At 52.0% G+C, this 15,773-nt stretch overlaps 6 protein-coding genes and 1 non-coding gene across 7 annotated transcripts; 5 read left to right on the forward strand and 2 right to left on the reverse strand.

Moving 5' to 3' along the window:
- Positions 1-379: 379 nt before the first annotated feature.
- On the forward strand, positions 380-1,952 carry NCU01373 (hypothetical protein; the record flags this gene model as incomplete). The annotated part of the gene is made up of 2 exons (XM_955837.2): positions 380-572; positions 802-1,952. The coding sequence occupies 2 exons, from the start codon at positions 380-382 to the stop codon at positions 1,950-1,952; spliced, it is 1,344 nt and encodes a 447-aa protein (XP_960930.2).
- Positions 1,953-3,482: 1,530 nt separating this feature from the next.
- On the forward strand, positions 3,483-4,986 carry NCU01374 (CutC family protein). The gene is made up of 2 exons (XM_955838.2): positions 3,483-3,967; positions 4,067-4,986. Exons 1-2 carry the CDS (start codon positions 3,802-3,804, stop codon positions 4,861-4,863), a joined length of 963 nt encoding a protein of 320 aa, XP_960931.2. The 5' UTR covers positions 3,483-3,801; the 3' UTR covers positions 4,864-4,986.
- Positions 4,987-5,216: 230 nt separating this feature from the next.
- On the reverse strand, positions 5,217-5,290 carry NCU15113. Its single transcript has one exon. It is a non-coding gene; the product is annotated as a tRNA-Asn (tRNA).
- Positions 5,291-5,387: 97 nt separating this feature from the next.
- Positions 5,388-6,004, forward strand: NCU01375 (hypothetical protein; the record flags this gene model as incomplete). Its single annotated transcript, XM_955839.1, has 3 exons — positions 5,388-5,464; positions 5,536-5,548; positions 5,732-6,004. The coding sequence occupies 3 exons, from the start codon at positions 5,388-5,390 to the stop codon at positions 6,002-6,004; spliced, it is 363 nt and encodes a 120-aa protein (XP_960932.1).
- Positions 6,005-6,070: 66 nt separating this feature from the next.
- On the forward strand, positions 6,071-8,685 carry pho-2 (phosphorus-2). Its single transcript, XM_955840.2, has 5 exons — positions 6,071-6,823; positions 6,897-7,015; positions 7,071-7,159; positions 7,220-7,298; positions 7,358-8,685. Exons 1-5 carry the CDS (start codon positions 6,298-6,300, stop codon positions 8,549-8,551), a joined length of 2,007 nt encoding a protein of 668 aa, XP_960933.1. The 5' UTR covers positions 6,071-6,297; the 3' UTR covers positions 8,552-8,685.
- Positions 8,686-9,801: 1,116 nt separating this feature from the next.
- On the forward strand, positions 9,802-12,467 carry NCU01377 (anaphase-promoting complex subunit Cut9). Its single transcript, XM_955841.3, has 2 exons — positions 9,802-10,260; positions 10,326-12,467. Exons 1-2 carry the CDS (start codon positions 10,143-10,145, stop codon positions 12,170-12,172), a joined length of 1,965 nt encoding a protein of 654 aa, XP_960934.3. The 5' UTR covers positions 9,802-10,142; the 3' UTR covers positions 12,173-12,467.
- Positions 12,337-15,621, reverse strand: NCU01378 (acetoacetyl-CoA synthase). Its single transcript, XM_955842.2, has 4 exons — positions 15,135-15,621; positions 14,715-14,929; positions 12,793-14,649; positions 12,337-12,709 (listed from the first exon to the last, which is right to left on the reverse strand). Exons 2-4 carry the CDS (start codon positions 14,823-14,825, stop codon positions 12,551-12,553), a joined length of 2,127 nt encoding a protein of 708 aa, XP_960935.2. The 5' UTR covers positions 14,826-14,929; positions 15,135-15,621; the 3' UTR covers positions 12,337-12,550.
- Between the last annotated feature and the right edge of the window lie 152 nt (positions 15,622-15,773).

Raw genomic sequence — 15,773 nt, forward strand, 5'->3', positions numbered from 1 at the left:
TTGTCACTGTGGGCTTCCGAGGGTCGCCATCAGGACCTCCTATAAAAGAGGGGCTGTCGTCTCCTTCTCCCCTTTCCTTCGTCCTTTAAAAAGCTTTTCCATCAGAGCTAACCTCCCTTACGACTATCTCGAGGAACACAGGTATGTCGTCCTCTCCTCTACTTAGTTTCCTTCTTCCTACATGTCGTCCTTCAGCGCCATCTTTTTCCAGAGCTGACTTCTTCGGAACTCACCCTTTAAGCACATCTCCGCCGACAATCGTCCATCATTCTTCGCCCTACAACTGGTTTTCATTCTTGCTTTAGCCACCTTGCCGCATATCACAGACCCTCCGTCTCGCAGCTGTCATCGGGGACCTGCCATTCCTGACTTCGACGCAATGGGTGGAAAGCAATGGGCGAAAGAAGAGGAGCTCGTCTTCTGGAAGTTTGTCGTCCCCAAGTCGCCCAAGCGCGTCGGGGGAGATAGACAGAATCGCGAAATGTCCTGGAAGGACTGCGCTGCCTGGATGCAACGACGCATGGCCAAAGTCTACAAAGAGCCTCGACGAATCTACACTGAACTGTGTCTCTGTGAGTCTTCCTTCCGTTGTCTCAAACCCCTTCGTGAGCTGATCAGGACCAGTTGAGCATTACTTTCAGAACGCTGAGAAGGAGAAATTTTCTCCCCACGCGGAAGTATTAGTACGACGATATCTTGCGCAGAGTATGTACACAACGATACCCCTTTGTCTTTTGTCTATACTCCTGTCACTGTTGGAGAGAATACTGACGGTGATTGTTCTGTCTCTAGAGAGAGCAGATGGAGTCCGTCACGGTCAGGGCAACGGTGAGGCAAACGATCAGGGCAACGGCCCGGGCGACAGCGACAATAACGGCATTAACGAAGAATCGCACATTCCTCAGCCTTTGGGCAACGCCGGACCCCCTATCCCCATGACACCAGCTCGCCCTCGGAGCTTGGCCACACAGAGGGCCAAAAACACCGACCATCAAGAGGATTCTCCCTCGTCGATGTCCCCATTCGCTCCCGGTTACAACAACAGCGATGGTTATGCAAGCATTGGAAACCAGGCAAGCACTCCCAGTTACACAGGCTCGAGAGGATATGCCGACCACCTTGGTCATCCTAAGCCCAGTAGGATGTCTCTTGACCCCAGCGGCAGTTTGGCCGCTCCCACGATGCCCATGGCGCCCATGGATGAGGAGGAGCTTCCTTCTCTCGCGGGCCTTCGCACGGCTTCACCCTACAGCCACGATAGTCCTGTTACCCCAGGACAATACTCTGAGGTAAACTCGAGTCCGCCTATGCAGATGCCTCAAGCCATGCGCCATCATTCGGTAATCGAGAGGCAAGCTGCGAGTGCTGGCATGAGTGTTCAGGACCTCCTGAATAGCTCCCCAGCTAAACAACATCCTTTGCCACAAGCCTATCAGGGCTCTTCCCACGACGGTTACAGCATTCAGAGCGGCTACAACTACTATCCGGGTTGCGTTCAGGATCTCGCCCAGGGATACGACAACAGCTACTCCCCAAACTATACATCGAACTATGGCCAGCCTTACGTCCAGGGATACAATGATGACGTTCACAGCTACAATCAAGGCTACGACTCAAGCCCCCAAGGACACAACAATGGCATTCAGGGCTACAACCAAGGCTACGACTCAAGCCCCCAAGGACACAACAATGGCATCCAGGGCTACAACCAAGGTTATGAGTCAAGCCTCAGTGGACATCCACCGAACCGCATCGATGATGCGTCCTTCCCTACCCGAGCTGTTTCGAGCAATGCCACCCGTTCGGCTCACGAGGGCGCGACTTACAACAACGAGTACCAGGGTTTCAACAGTGACAACAGCTACCAGAATAGCAGTATCCCTAACGGAAGTGGAGAGCAATCAGCTGCATACAGCCGTCGTGGTCCTCAGCGGTCCGTGAATCGCGCCTGAACTAGGTCAGCTAAGCTCTCACAACGGACCATGGCTTATGGCTATGACTCAAGACATATCCTACCGTATCTCCTCAACAGACATATTGCTTGCTTTACCACTTTAGCTTCGTCAGGTAAAGGTTTTCTTTATTTTGGTCTCCAGGTTGCATTCATCTCTCCGGTCTTTCCGTTCGCGAGATCTCCATCATCATCAGCAACCTCAGAGGTAGCTTTCATTTCTTCGAAACAGCATTCAAAAAAGGCGTTAGGGCGTTGAAAAGGTCCCGCGGCGCTTTTCTTTTCGGTTCGGCCCAGTCCTTTAATCAGCAGTTTCTTTACCTTCATTCGGAGGTGTAATACGCGCCTACACCTCTCGAGCATCGATAACCATCATACTTACATTACGGCCTTCCATTTTCCCCTCGCGATCCTTCGGCTTATTTTCTTCAGCATCGCATTTCTTATCATGTTACCTCTCAAAAACATAGTAATTTAAGCGAGCATTCGAGGAGACGCGCGCAATGAGGGGGCCTTATGAGCAGGCTTCGCGAACGTCATGAAAAAAAGAAAGGAGGCATGGTTGACCAAGGCAGCGAAGGAACATAGCATAATTGATAGACAAAAGATCCACAAGGAAGGATGAAGACAAAGACGGTCAAGAGATAATTTGAAGGAAAAAAAAAAAAAAATAAATAAATAAAAAAAAAAAAATTAAAAAAAAAAGGGGATTTCTTGGAAGCGCAAAGGTAGATGGAGACATAGACAGTTAACAAAGGCCTGATTTCCTTAGACATTCAGCAGTTTCGGTTCAAAATATCCCCATCCTACTGTTCCAGTCTATCCCGGACTTTTTCGCCCTGATTTTTGTTTAGGAGACGAAGGGGCAAGACAGTTTGCAAGGAAAAGATGTGACGAATACACATGTCCTGGGCCGCCCCAGCAAACTGTTATCTTTTAGCATCCGTCTTTTCTATCACCTTACAGTGTTCGGGAGGATCTGCGATCTTAGCGGAGGAAGATGAGAGCTAGGGCTGTTTTCCTTTGCGGATTGAGGCGAGCCAGTGCTCTTTCTTAAACCAGGACAGGTGTCTTACGTCCTAAGGAATATCTGGGGGTGTACCTTAGCGATCAATGATAAAATGCACTAAAATCGAGAATTGGTTTTCATAACACTGGTTGAGTTGCTCTGTGAAACGCGTGAAATCAAAGATAGTAGAGGTATTGAGAGACGTCTATATGATGGCAGGCCAGCAAGGTGTTTCGTTGTTGTATGCCTGCTTTCGACTCAAGGAAAGGTCCTTACTTGATAGTGACAAAATGCAGTGGCGACGAGGACACCAAGATATGTCACTGATGCCAAATAATAAATTTGAAATCGGTGGAAAGAACATGTTTCGTCGTACAGGGCGACCGTTGATGTAAGCGGCTTCCAGAAGCCGGAAGGAAGAATGAGGTGTCACTGAAGGCGGGGACGTTCGGAATGACAACGGCAAGGGTAAACCGAGCCCGCAGACCAGCTTCACTTGCCGGAACTACGACGACTGTATATCTTCAAATGACACCGCCGGGATACGCCTTCCAAACGCAAGTCAGTGTACTTTCTTATAAGATAGACATCTTCCTCTTCATCTTTACCTACCTACCTAGGTACCTTCCCCCTTTCCACACCTCGCTCTTCTCCACCAACTTTTGGCCCAGATCTTTCCCATTTATTATAACCGGATACCCCCACTTATCACAACTACTGAACATCAAACCACGGCGACATCTTTTCATTCTGTCAACATTCGCGAGCCATTACGTCCACAACTCAGTTAAGTACTATTCGCTTGTAAATACGAGTTCAACTTATCGGGAAAGACACCAAGATGCCCTTCAAGCTCGAGATCCCAATCTTTACCACCGAGGTGGAAGAACACGATGTCCGCTCTTTTGAACAAATGAGTTTCAAAGAGCTCCTGAAGCTCTGCAAAAACTTCAATTCTGCCGAATGTCGCCGGATCCGGCTGGAACTGAACGCCGTTGGTTCGTACGGTAAGCCATCCATTACATCCTGTTCTGGCCACCACGCGCTGTTTGGGAACAAACTTGAGGGTTCACTCAACACTAACACAGTTGCTCATATGAATACAGGAGACGGTGGATTAACTCCTAACATCAAAGATGCGATTCGGTTCCTTACTCACTTGCGAAAATCGGAGATCCTCACGGAAGACCAACAACCGGCCATACGAATCATGATACGGCCCCGAGGTGCGAAACACGACGACAAATCCGTCTCTCCAATGATCGAAGTTCAGGACTTTCAGTACTCTGATGCCGAGCTGGTCGCAATGTGCCAAAGTATTGAAGACTTCAAGACAATGGGTCGAGATGTCCTCAGCCCGGAACGCGGCGATGGGTTCGTTTTCGGGGTGCAGAAACGATTAGACGGTCCCTTGAACGAGCTGATGCTTCATCCTCATGCCAACAAAAGGTTGACTTCCACGGCCCATCCTTATCCCTGTTTCCTGCACCGCGCCTTTGACGGCGTACTCGCGACTTCGCAGAACTACCCGGGCACAAAGATCCCGATGGGGCGCCTGGTCGAGAAGATGAAAGGGCATGGCTTCAAAGGGGTGTTGACGTCCGGAGGATGGGGAAATGCGACTAACAACCTGGAAAGACTCGGGGAACTTGGGAGGGCGGCGCTGAAGGAAAAGGAAGAAGACAAGTTTGAGTTGATAGTGGGTGGCGGCGTACGGTATGGCAACGTGTGGGACATATGCTATGCGATGAAGGAGCTGGCGCAGCACCGGGATTTTTGGTTTCACTCTTCGTGCTTGAGTGGCGAGGCCTCCCCTTATACGACAGCATGGACTATGTTGATGAGATTGAACGCTGCAGAAGAAGCTGCAGAAAATTGGACAGCGGGCGCTTGTGCGAACTAGCGGGAGAGTGGAATTGGAGAAGCTTTGTCTGATGACGGCATGATAGGCTTAATCGGTCCTAACCTTACAACCGTATCATGCAGAGAGGAGAAGGTTAAGGGAAGAAAGAAAAGAGCAGTTACAGTATGTTTTTTTTTTTTTCTTTTTTTTTTTTTTTTTTTTTCAGTTGATGGATCAAAAAAAGAGAAAGTGTCAGGCAAAATGACATTAGCAACGGATAAGATAGATAGAGCGATAGTAATTTATGGGTGTTATTCGTTGGAGCTGTTTCTGAGGAACGCTATGTGAATAGGAAAAAAGAAAAACATATATAAGGATGAAGAACAAAAAGCGAATCGGGTGGAAAAAGTAAGCTCCCTCGGTAAGGATCGAACTTACAGCCTCCAGATTAACAGTCTGACGCGCTAGCCAATTGCGCCACGAGGGATCTTAATTGTTGTTGTGGATGCATTAGGAAGTGAAAATTATATTTGCACCGTTTTTTCTTTGTTTTGCTCGATTATGACTACATCTGCAAACAAACAATGTCCTCATTCCACAGTCTGCAAGCATTCATTCACACAAGAACACGGCCGAACATTCGTGTCAAGCTATTCGAGAAGTGAGAGTCTTCTCATACACAGTGTGGGAGTTGTCGTCACTTTTGAAATGACATTGGGGGGGGTTACGTAGCTGCCCGGGTATGGTAAGCAGTGGGCAATATTAGCCCCTCAGCCGCTCAATCGCCAATCAGTCTCCCGAGTTGAACCACGTTCACATCGTCGCTTCAACCTTTGACGTTCCCGCTCATAGCACACATGGCACCGAGGCACTATCCCCGGCTTTTGGTTGCGATGGATGCAACCGCATAACTGCCGGATGCCAATAGCTCGGCCCTACCTTGCTTGATCATGGTTACGATCAACTCGCGCTCAGCTTGTCGTCCTTGGTTCTCAGCCAGGCACCTAGTCTACTCCCCGAGTCGCTTGCGATGCGATATGCAGACGACTTCCGATGGTTCGATGGTGTTGTGAAGTCGTGGTGCATCCCGAACCGTACCAAGACAGCACCAATGAAAGATGCTCAAGAGATGGACACGTGCCCAGGATACCGCTTGTCCGACGATGTTCATCTTCGTGCCCCAAGCGATGTCGGATGTTGAAGCCATGGCTGGCGTAGATAGCTTCCTTGGCTCCTTGGCTGAGCGACAGCAGCCCAGCCTCTCGAAGCATGTGTGCACGACTCCAGTACCTGCGTCGGAATAGGCACGTTCCTACTAGGGCAAAGGAACACGTACCCTCGTCATCAACTCCATCACACCCCAAAAAAGATTGCGGGTATATATGACCAGGACGGCACCGTCTCTACCTTCATGATGGCTCTCTCCAGCGTTCCAACCACTACCACCACCACGAACCGGTTCCTGCTCTCATTTCCTCGCTTCGTGCTGGCATCATGATCTCCAGCAGGATAAGCGGCGCCCTCGCCCTGCTGGCCACTTCGCTCTCAGTCGTCTCCGGCCAGACTTTTCAACGGCTTGGTACTTGCCCAACCTTGGGCTGCATCCTCCCACCTGACCAGCAAGATTTTCTCCCCGGACAGCATTTCGACATACGCTTTGAGGTGCACGCCCCCAAGAACGGATCCGAGGCCTTCAACGACGGAGTGCCGGATGAGAAGTTCACCGTCACCATCGCCAAGGACAATGGGAAGCCCCAGAGCATTGCTTCTTTCTTTGAACTAAAGGAACCTTCGCTCGAGAAATGGACGTTTTCTTGGTACGAGGACCTGTTCGCCCAGGATGCCAAGACTCCCTCGGTCGTCAATGTCGCTTCTAAGATCTATCGTCAAGTTGCGCTGTATGAGCCCGGTACATATACGGTTACGTTGAACTATTACTCGGGAAAGACGACGACGGCCACTTGGGTTGTGAGACCACTTGCGACCAAGAAGAAGGCTAAGAATGTCATTCTTTTTATTGGTATGTTTGCTTTCTTTCTTGCGAGAATCACCTGGCACTGGACGTCGGCTGATCCGTCAACTTTGATTTCCAGGAGACGGTATGACCACCAATATGATCACTGCTGCTCGACTGCTCGCCCACAAGTCCATCAATGGCAAGTATCAGAGCACTTTGCAGCTTGACAAGTTCCCAACTTTGGGTCATCAAATGGTTAGTATTGCGGCCCAATGATTGCTGTCTCTGCAACAAACTAACAGCCTCACAGACACACTCTATCGACTCGTTCATTACCGATAGCGCGAACTCGGCTTCTGCTTTATATACAGGACACAAGACCACTGTCAACGCTATGGGGTAAGTCGAGAAGTGATATTGGCGGGAACAACGTTCAAGCCATGCTGACAATACACACAGTGTTTACGTTGACTCGTCGCCAGACAAGTTCGACGATCCCAAGGTCGAGACCATCGTTGAGCTTCTCAAGCGTATCTGGGTAAGTCGCTCACAAGCTTACCGTCTCTCCTTGTCCTCTGCTGACACCAATGCTTCAAGGGTTCTGCCTGGGGTGCTGTCTCGACTGCCTTCATTGCCGACGCCACACCTACTGCTCTCACCGCCCACACGCGCTCCCGGTATGAATATGGCGCTCTCATTGAGCAAGCACTCAATGGATTCTCAAACACTTCGTGGACAAAGCAAGATGGTCCGGACGTTTACTTTGGTGGTGGTGCCGAACAGTTCCTTCCCAGCTCTGCCTCATACCAGGGCAAGGACTACTACGCCGAATTCGCCAAGAAGGGATACTCGGTCAGCCTCAACAAGACCTCCCTCCTCGCTCTTCCCGACGACAAGAAGGCGCTCGGTATCTTCTGCAAGTCCAACCTGCCCGTCTGGCTAGACCGCAACATCTTCCCCGAAAACACTATGAAGCTCAAGAACGACCCCTCGGGCGCCTCCGGTCCAGCAAAGGACATTCCCGGCCAAAAGGAAATGACCCTCAAAGCCATCGACATCCTGCACAAACGCGGCGGCAAGGACGGCTTCTTCCTCATGTCCGAAGCGGCCTCCATCGACAAGCAGATGCACGTGCTTGACTACGAGCGCGCCCTCGGCGACCTGCTCGAGCTTGACGACACTGTCCGGGCCACGATCCAGAAACTCCAAGACCTCGGCGAGCTCAACAACACCCTCATCGTTGTCACTGCCGATCACGGCCACGGCTTCGACGTCTTTGGCGGCGCCGACACCAAGTACCTCGCTGCCCAGCACGACAAGGACGACCGGCACAAGCGCTCCGCCGTCGGCGTGTACCATGAATCCGGACTATCCCAGTACACGGTCGAGCAGCCGGGTATCAGCTACAACACGGGGCCCAACTTCCCTGTCAACTGGGACCCGCGCTACGTGATTGCCGCTGGCACCGGTGCCGCCCCTGACCGCCGTGAGCAGTACGGCGTCGGCAAGAACGGCTCCCGCACGCCTGCTGTGACGCTGCCGGGTATGGGTGATGATGATTATTATGTTAATCCTACCGATAGGACGGGCGGGTTTGTGGTCAACGGCACGTTGCCTACGACTGAGAGCCAGGGCGTTCACTCGCTCACGGATGTGCCGGTTTTTGCGCAAGGGCCTTGCTCGGGCAACTTTGGGGGTGTTTATAGCAATACCGATATCTTTTTCAAGATTGCGAGTTGCTTGGGGTTGGGACATCCCACTAAGAAGACTGATGGTGGGAAGGGGAGGTAAGACGGATGGGTTTGAGGAGGTGGTATTGTGGGAGGATCCTCCCTCGCTAAAAAATATAGGTGGAGAGGTAGCTTGAACGAAGAAAATTGGATTGAGGCGTAATAGAGACATACAATCTAGACTATACTTGCGTACCACTGTTCCTCCCACCAATTTTTTTTTTTTTTTTTTTTTTTTTTTTTTTTTTTTTTTTTTTTTTCATCGTTCCGGGATCTTTATCTCACCGTTTCTTTCTTCCTTCTTTCCGACGTCGTCGCCCCGGCCAACACACTCCTTTCCCCATGACAGAGATCAGATAATGCGATACTCGCTTCCCGCCCTGTACCTTCCTAGCCTAAACGTGGCCCAGGTACCACTGACAGGCGCCAAATGAGGTTTGTGACCCAGCCCCTCCACCACAACGAGAAGCCCCGTGGTCTCGTGGTGCAGTGGCTACCCTTGATGATAACTAAGCGCAGCGGTTTTCGCAAGTCAGGTCTGCAGCTGGGGCATTGTCGTTCGTTCTACATACATCTTCGAGCGATTAAACCTTTTTTTCTCTTTATGTTTGTCTTTTCTTCTTTTTTGCACCAACTTAATATGAGTTGACTCAACCTCTATCTCAGTTATCATGTGGTAAATCTAGTACCTGTGGATGTATGCAACCTCGAATTAGTCCTATCAGGCTGATTCGATCCATGAGTTGGAATAGCAAAAGCAAAATAAAAAACAAAAGATAAAATGAAATAAAAAGGATCTGCTCAGACGCAACTCTCGTTCTGACTTAATACTCTTATGATATCCAGCAGCATGTTTTTCAATATCAGGCTCTTTGTTGTCTATGCGCGGCCAACTGCCCATGACCTATGTGGTCACGGCTAAATGGTACAAGATAAGCCACTCAGCTGAAACTGGACAGCCATATGTTAGTGGCCATGATGCAAATGGTCACAATGGCGATGTGTCGGTACCGATGTATCGTTCTTTTTTTCTTTGCCGTTATGCATGTATGTCCAACCACCTCAGACTTGAAGGGTGGTCCAGAAATTGAAGCTTGTCGGGTTTGCATAGCGCAAAGCAAGAAAAAGGAAAGGGGGAACGGCACTGTCCTTGAGCAAGTCAACAAACTACCGATTGTGGTTAGTATGGTACAGTTAGTCTGGGCGGGTGGAGCCCCTCACCTGAACTCGCGCATCCCGCCCGCCATTGCCTGCCGCTTGTGTCCACCCGCCCGCCAACGCGATGTGCCCGTTCGTCATTGCAGGACATCGCGTCGGGAAACATTCTTTTCCAACAACGAGAAGGAGTCTTTGTATTGCTTGGACATCTCTGTTGACTTACTTCCTCAATGTACATCCGTTTTCACGCCCTAGTAATACACCCAAGAAGCATTGGATTTCGCGCATTTACCGACTTCTCTTACTAGCTTTAGCTCAAGCAATACACCTTACCGAGCACTGGTTGACTTTGGCATCTTGTCGCAACCTGTCGCATTCTTCCTGCAGCCATCCATCGCATCGCACTACAAGTACAGACCAATACTGAAATTGATTCACCTTCTCGACGCCCGTCACAACTCCATGTCGGCCGATGAAGAGGCCGGCATCTCAGCATGGCTTCTTCGCAACCTAACATGGAAAAGTTCCTGCGCGAATGGCGCCAGGATGCCCTCAACAAAGCTCAATACGAGTCAGCTATATTCATAGGGGACAAGCTCCTAGCTATGACAAGTAAGCACTTGTATTCACCCTCACCCCGGTAGCGGCTTTGATGTCTAACTGTTGGGTTACCCCAGACGACGACAACGATGCCTTCTTTCTAGCCCAAGTCCACTTTGCCGCCGGAAATTATACTCGAGCACAGGCACTGCTTGTCAAACAAGACCTCCTCACCTCGAGTCCATCCTGCCGATACCTCGCAGCGCACTGCCTAATCAAACAAAACAACTTTGTCGAGGCCCTTGCAATACTAGGCGAACACACCCCGACACATCTATTTGCGACTAATGCGAAACGGAAGACTACTCGAGGCTTGCGCGGCACCACAGCAAGAGCCAGTTCAAAAACACCATCGCGCCACCATGACCAAGGCGACGATATACCAGAGGAAGACATACCAAGCAGGCGCTACGAAGCCTCCATGTGCTATCTTCGAGGGCTCTGTTACGCCAAGCAGAATGCCTTCGACCGAGCCAAGGAAGCCTACAAAGATGCTCTGCGAATCGATGTCCAGTGTTTCGAGGCCTTCAGTCAACTGGTCAAGAACTCGCTGATGTCGCCCGATGAGGAGGACGAGTTTATGCAGTCGCTCGCCTTCGACTCGATTCGCGCTCCAGGCGATGACCCAGACATGGAGGACGAACCAGCCGACTACGTGCATATGCTGTACCAAACACAGCTCTCCAAATACCGCAACCCACAAGCCTTCAACACAGCCATCGAGTCGCTCTCGACACACTACGGTCTCGAGAACAATGCCGATATTCTGCTTGCCAAGGCCGACCTGCTCTATACGCAATGCCGCTTTAAGGATGCGCTTGCGATCACCGAGTCGATCCTGATGGACGACAAATACAATTTCGCCGTCTACCCGATTCATCTTGCCTGCCTGTACGAGCTCCGAAAAACGAACGTACTCTTCCTGATCGCCCACGAACTAGCCGACACCCACCCCGACGAACCCTGCACCTGGCTCGCCGTCGGAATCTATTACTTCACCACGGGCAAGATCGCCGACGCGCGCCGCTACTTCAGCAAGGCCAGCATGATGGACGCCAACTTTGGTCCGGCCTGGATAGGCTTTGCGCACACCTTCGCCGCTGAAGGCGAGCACGACCAGGCTGTGACGGCTTACTCGACCGCCGCCCGCTTATTCACAGGCACCCACCTGCCGCAGGTCTTTTTGGGCATGCAGAACCACGCCATGAACAACATGACGGCCGCCGAGGAGTTCCTCAAGACGGCCTACTCGCTGTGCAAGACAGACCCGCTGTTGCTCAACGAGATGGGCATCGTGCTCTACCACCAGGACCGCCTGAAGGAGGCCGTCAAGATGTTCGACCAGGCCCTTGCCATTGCCGAGGAGACCGATAGCGATCCTCACGCTTGGCTGGGTGCCCGCACGAACCTGGGGCATGCGCTGAGGCGGCTGAGGAAACATGATGAGGCGTTGGAGGAATTTGACCAGGTCCTTCGCGATGGCGGGAAAGATGCCCAGATATTTTGCGCCAAGGGATTGATATACCTGGATCAAGGGAGACCAGATGAGGCGGTACGGGTGTTGCATGAGGCGTTGGCGATACACCCGCAGGACCCCATCGCTACGGAGTTGCTGAATAAGGCGCTTGAGGAATCGGCAGAAGCAGGGGGGATAGGGCTGCTAGGGACTGCAGATGCGGATCTGGGCGGAGAAGCGGGGGATGAGGCGATCACGGCCAGCTTTGAGCAGTTGCTGGGGGGTGCGGCGAGGATGAGATTGGCTAGGGAGAGGGGGAGGCGGGCCGTTGCGGAGACGCCAGGACAAGGTGGTGTGAAGGATAAAGGGAAGGGCGTTGCTAGGGGTGGAAGGAGGGGAGCGGCGGGGGGCACTAGATTGTTTAGGGGAGATCAAGAAGAGGTGGATAGCATGGAGCTGAGCGATTGAACAAGGATGGTAATGGGGATTTGATTGATTAGCACTGTTGTTGAATTATCCGTACTTGGCACATCAGCACGACGGTAAATAGGCATAGCGATGGCGTCCAGGATAGGATATTGATCAAGGCTGGAACTAAAAGTTGGAACGGGAGGCCAAGGAAAGCACGGAGTATTAAAAGCAGATGATTCATGACGGGGTATTGGGTTGGAATCGAGCCAGTGGTTGGTAAGTCTTGGATTCAGCTCATCATCGTATCCAACCCTTGTGTCGTGTACATTACTGTCGTACTAATAATCCCCTGATCATACATCAAACATTACATGATTATCGTAAGTTCGTAAAAGACATCCCCATACTCAGAGATCATCCCCCATTATTATACCCTCAAAGGTTAGGATGAGGATTCACCAGCTCCTCCACCTTGGCAAACTGGTAGTAAAAGTCCAGACTCTGCGGATTAGCCAGCGTCCCACTCGGCTTGACCTTGCGTCCGCACACGATGTGTTTGACGGGTAATTCAACCTTTTTAAGATTGATGGTTGTCTGTATTTCATTTCCGTTGTTAGTTATCAACCCCAGAAGAAAGGTACTCTCACGGGAAAAGAAGGGGAAAAAGGAAAACTCACCGGAATCTCAGGCGTCTCAAAAATCCATTTCGGCACATGCCTCTTACTCAGATCCTTTCCAATCGCCTCCTTGACCTCCTTCACTAGCGCCTCATCCAGCTTCTGGCCGGGCTTCATCAGCAAGAAGAGCATCACACTCTCATCATGATCCTTCGGCCTCCTCTGCCCTACACACAACGAATCCTGCACGCGATCGGCGAACCTGCGCTCAATGACACTGTAAATCTCCGCCGAGCCAAATCTCACACCCGAAGGGTTGAGAACCCCGTCGGCGCGACCGAGGAGGTGCAAAGATCGCGTGGTCGGGTGAATCACGCAGAAATCGCCGTGTGCCCAGACGTGCGGGAAGCGCGCAAAATAAGCAGAGTGGTAGCGCGTTCCCGGGGACGCCACCCCCCCTTTCTGGCCGTCGGGAATGGGATCGGCCCAGAAGAAGCAAGGGAGGTTGGGAAATGCGGTGGTGGCGACCAGTTCGCCTGCTGTGCCTTCGGGGACGGGACGGCCTGGTTCGCCATCCCCAACCATGGAGTCGTAGATTTCCACGGCGACGCCCAGCGAGGGACCCTGGGTGCCGCCGACGTAGACGGGCGTCAGGGGGTTGCAGATGCCGAAACAGCCGGCGATGTCGGTGCCTCCTGAGATATTGGCGAGTTGGACCGAAGGGGGGAAGCCAGAGTCGTAGAACCACTCGAAGAGCTGGTCGGAGAGAACCATCCCTGTGCAAGTGACGATCCGCAGAGCTGAGAGGTCGGCCATTTCACGGGGTGATTGGCCGTTTTTGGCAAATTCGAACATCCATCGGGGAGAAATGCCTAACTTGGTAGCTCTATGCTGGGCGGCGAGGGAAATCAAGATGGAGGAGTCGGGTTTGAACGGCGAGCCGTCGTAGATGATGGTTTTGCCGCCGTAGAGCAAGATGGCAACGTTGGAGAGGTACATGATCCAGCCTGTGGTGGTGTATTGGAGGGTTACGTCGGAGCCCGTCAGACCTTCGTGGAGCCCGCCTTCTTTGAAGTAAGAGATCATCACGCCGCCGAGGGAGTGTACGATGGCTTTGGGCGTTCCGGTGGTGCCGGAGGAGTAGCAGATCAGGTAGGGTTCGTGGAAGGGGATGCGGACGAAGTCCGGGATGGCGGGCGTGGCGCCTGCGGAAGCAAGAAAGTCGTCCCAGGTGATGGCTTTTGGAACGGCCGAGATGTCGCGGGCTTCGGAGAAGCGTCGGATGGAGACTATGTTGTCAAAGTTGCTGCAGTCTTTGAGGCCCTCGACCACTTCGGCCATCTTTTCCCGGAGGTCGACGATCTTGCCGTTGTAGAGGGCTGCGTCGTCCATAAAAAGCAGCTTGGGATTAACTTGCACCGTCCGCTGCAGGATGCCCTTGGTGCCCATGTCGGTAGAGCTGCTGCTGAAGATGGCGCCCAGCCACGAGGTGGCCAGCCAGACGAGCAGTGTGTCGATGCTGTTGGAACCCACAATGACCACAATGTCGCCCTTCTTGACTCCACGCGCCTTCATCGCGGCGGCTAGTCTCCCTGCTCGCTCGCGCAGCTCGCCGTAGGTGGCATCGCGGGTTTCGCTTGCGCCTTCACGCACCTCGGTCACGGCTACCTTGTCGTCTTCCTTCCCTACTGTGGATCGGATTTGACTTGAAGAGCTGCCCTTGGGTCGGGAGTAGAGCACGTTCTCGGCGTAGCTGAGCTTGACGCCCTCGAACCAGATGGGAACGGCGTCAATGGGGGCGGATTCGTCGACTACTCTGCTGTAGGTGCCTTCGTGGATATAGTTGGCTTCCTCCCAGACGTCTGCCCAGAATTGCGAGCGGTTTCGGAGGGAGTATTCATGGAGCTCCGAAAAGGTCTAAAAGGAATATTGTTAACATACCGGGGTACAATGGGTTCAAATGGCGGACATGGAATACTGACCTTCATGTCAAGTCCATGTCGCTTATTCACATTCTGCAAGAACCGCCACATCGGCGTGCTCTCCGGGTCCGGGTGCTCCCAGAGTTTCCTCGGGATCACGTCTGGGCGCATGATGATTTCGTTGATTTCGTCTTCCAATGTGTCCTCGACTTTTGAGTTTGTGATGGTTTCTGTGCTGAGGACTTCCGTAACAACTTCTGCAACCCCTGTAACCCCTGTAACTTCAGTGTTAACTCCCATCTCGACATCCGCAGAGTTCATCACGGCAGTAGGACCAGTCGCAGCCGACGACGACAAAGCCGATAACGGCAATTCCGCTGCCACCGACATCTTTTGGTAAATGGTATCGAAGGCAAAATATGTTACGAAATGGGGGAAAAGAAAGAAAAAAAACAAAATCACTTGGAAGGAATCTCTTACCAAGAGGGAACCGGACGGCTGTCGTTCTTCAACTATATATCCACTTTCCACTTTTCCTTAGCCAACAAACTCTTGACTGCTTCTGGCCCACAGTCAAACAATCCAAGTCGTCCAAGTCGTCCAAGTCGACCAATGCGGCGAAACAGTCAGCTAGGTTAGCTACCTTACCTAGTTCGTTTCAACCTCCTTCACCGCGACACGCGCCAAATGCGATGACGAACGTCGATCAGTAGCAGTATTGGTAGTATGTATATAGTGTGGAATGCAGGTACTCTGGTGCCCGTGATCTGAGACCGCTTTTTCGACGTAGGTGAGGAACCAACAAGCCAATGGCAAAGTGTGCGGTGGAGGACATAGTTGGTGAGCTGGTGTCTTGTGAGAGGCCCCGTCCCTTCTCTGCTGGAGTTTCTGCGAGGTCAAGTGGAAGTCCTGGCTGAGTGACGGTCCAGTCCTGCGGGTGCCTCTGAGTAAAAGAGGTCAATCGTTCCTAATGGCTGCTAATGCGGGGAACCGGGGAACCTTTTACCGCTTTTAGCTTGGTATCTAGTGCGGCTGGAAAGCGCTGATCCCCCTCGGACTGCTGGCAAGTTCCCGAAAGTATCACCGACTGCCCGCCCTGGTTGGGCCTCGGCTCGGGAA

The sequence above is a fragment of the Neurospora crassa genome, linkage group V (assembly GCF_000182925.2).
Source record: "Neurospora crassa OR74A linkage group V, whole genome shotgun sequence".
Lineage (NCBI taxonomy): Eukaryota > Fungi > Ascomycota > Sordariomycetes > Sordariales > Sordariaceae > Neurospora > Neurospora crassa.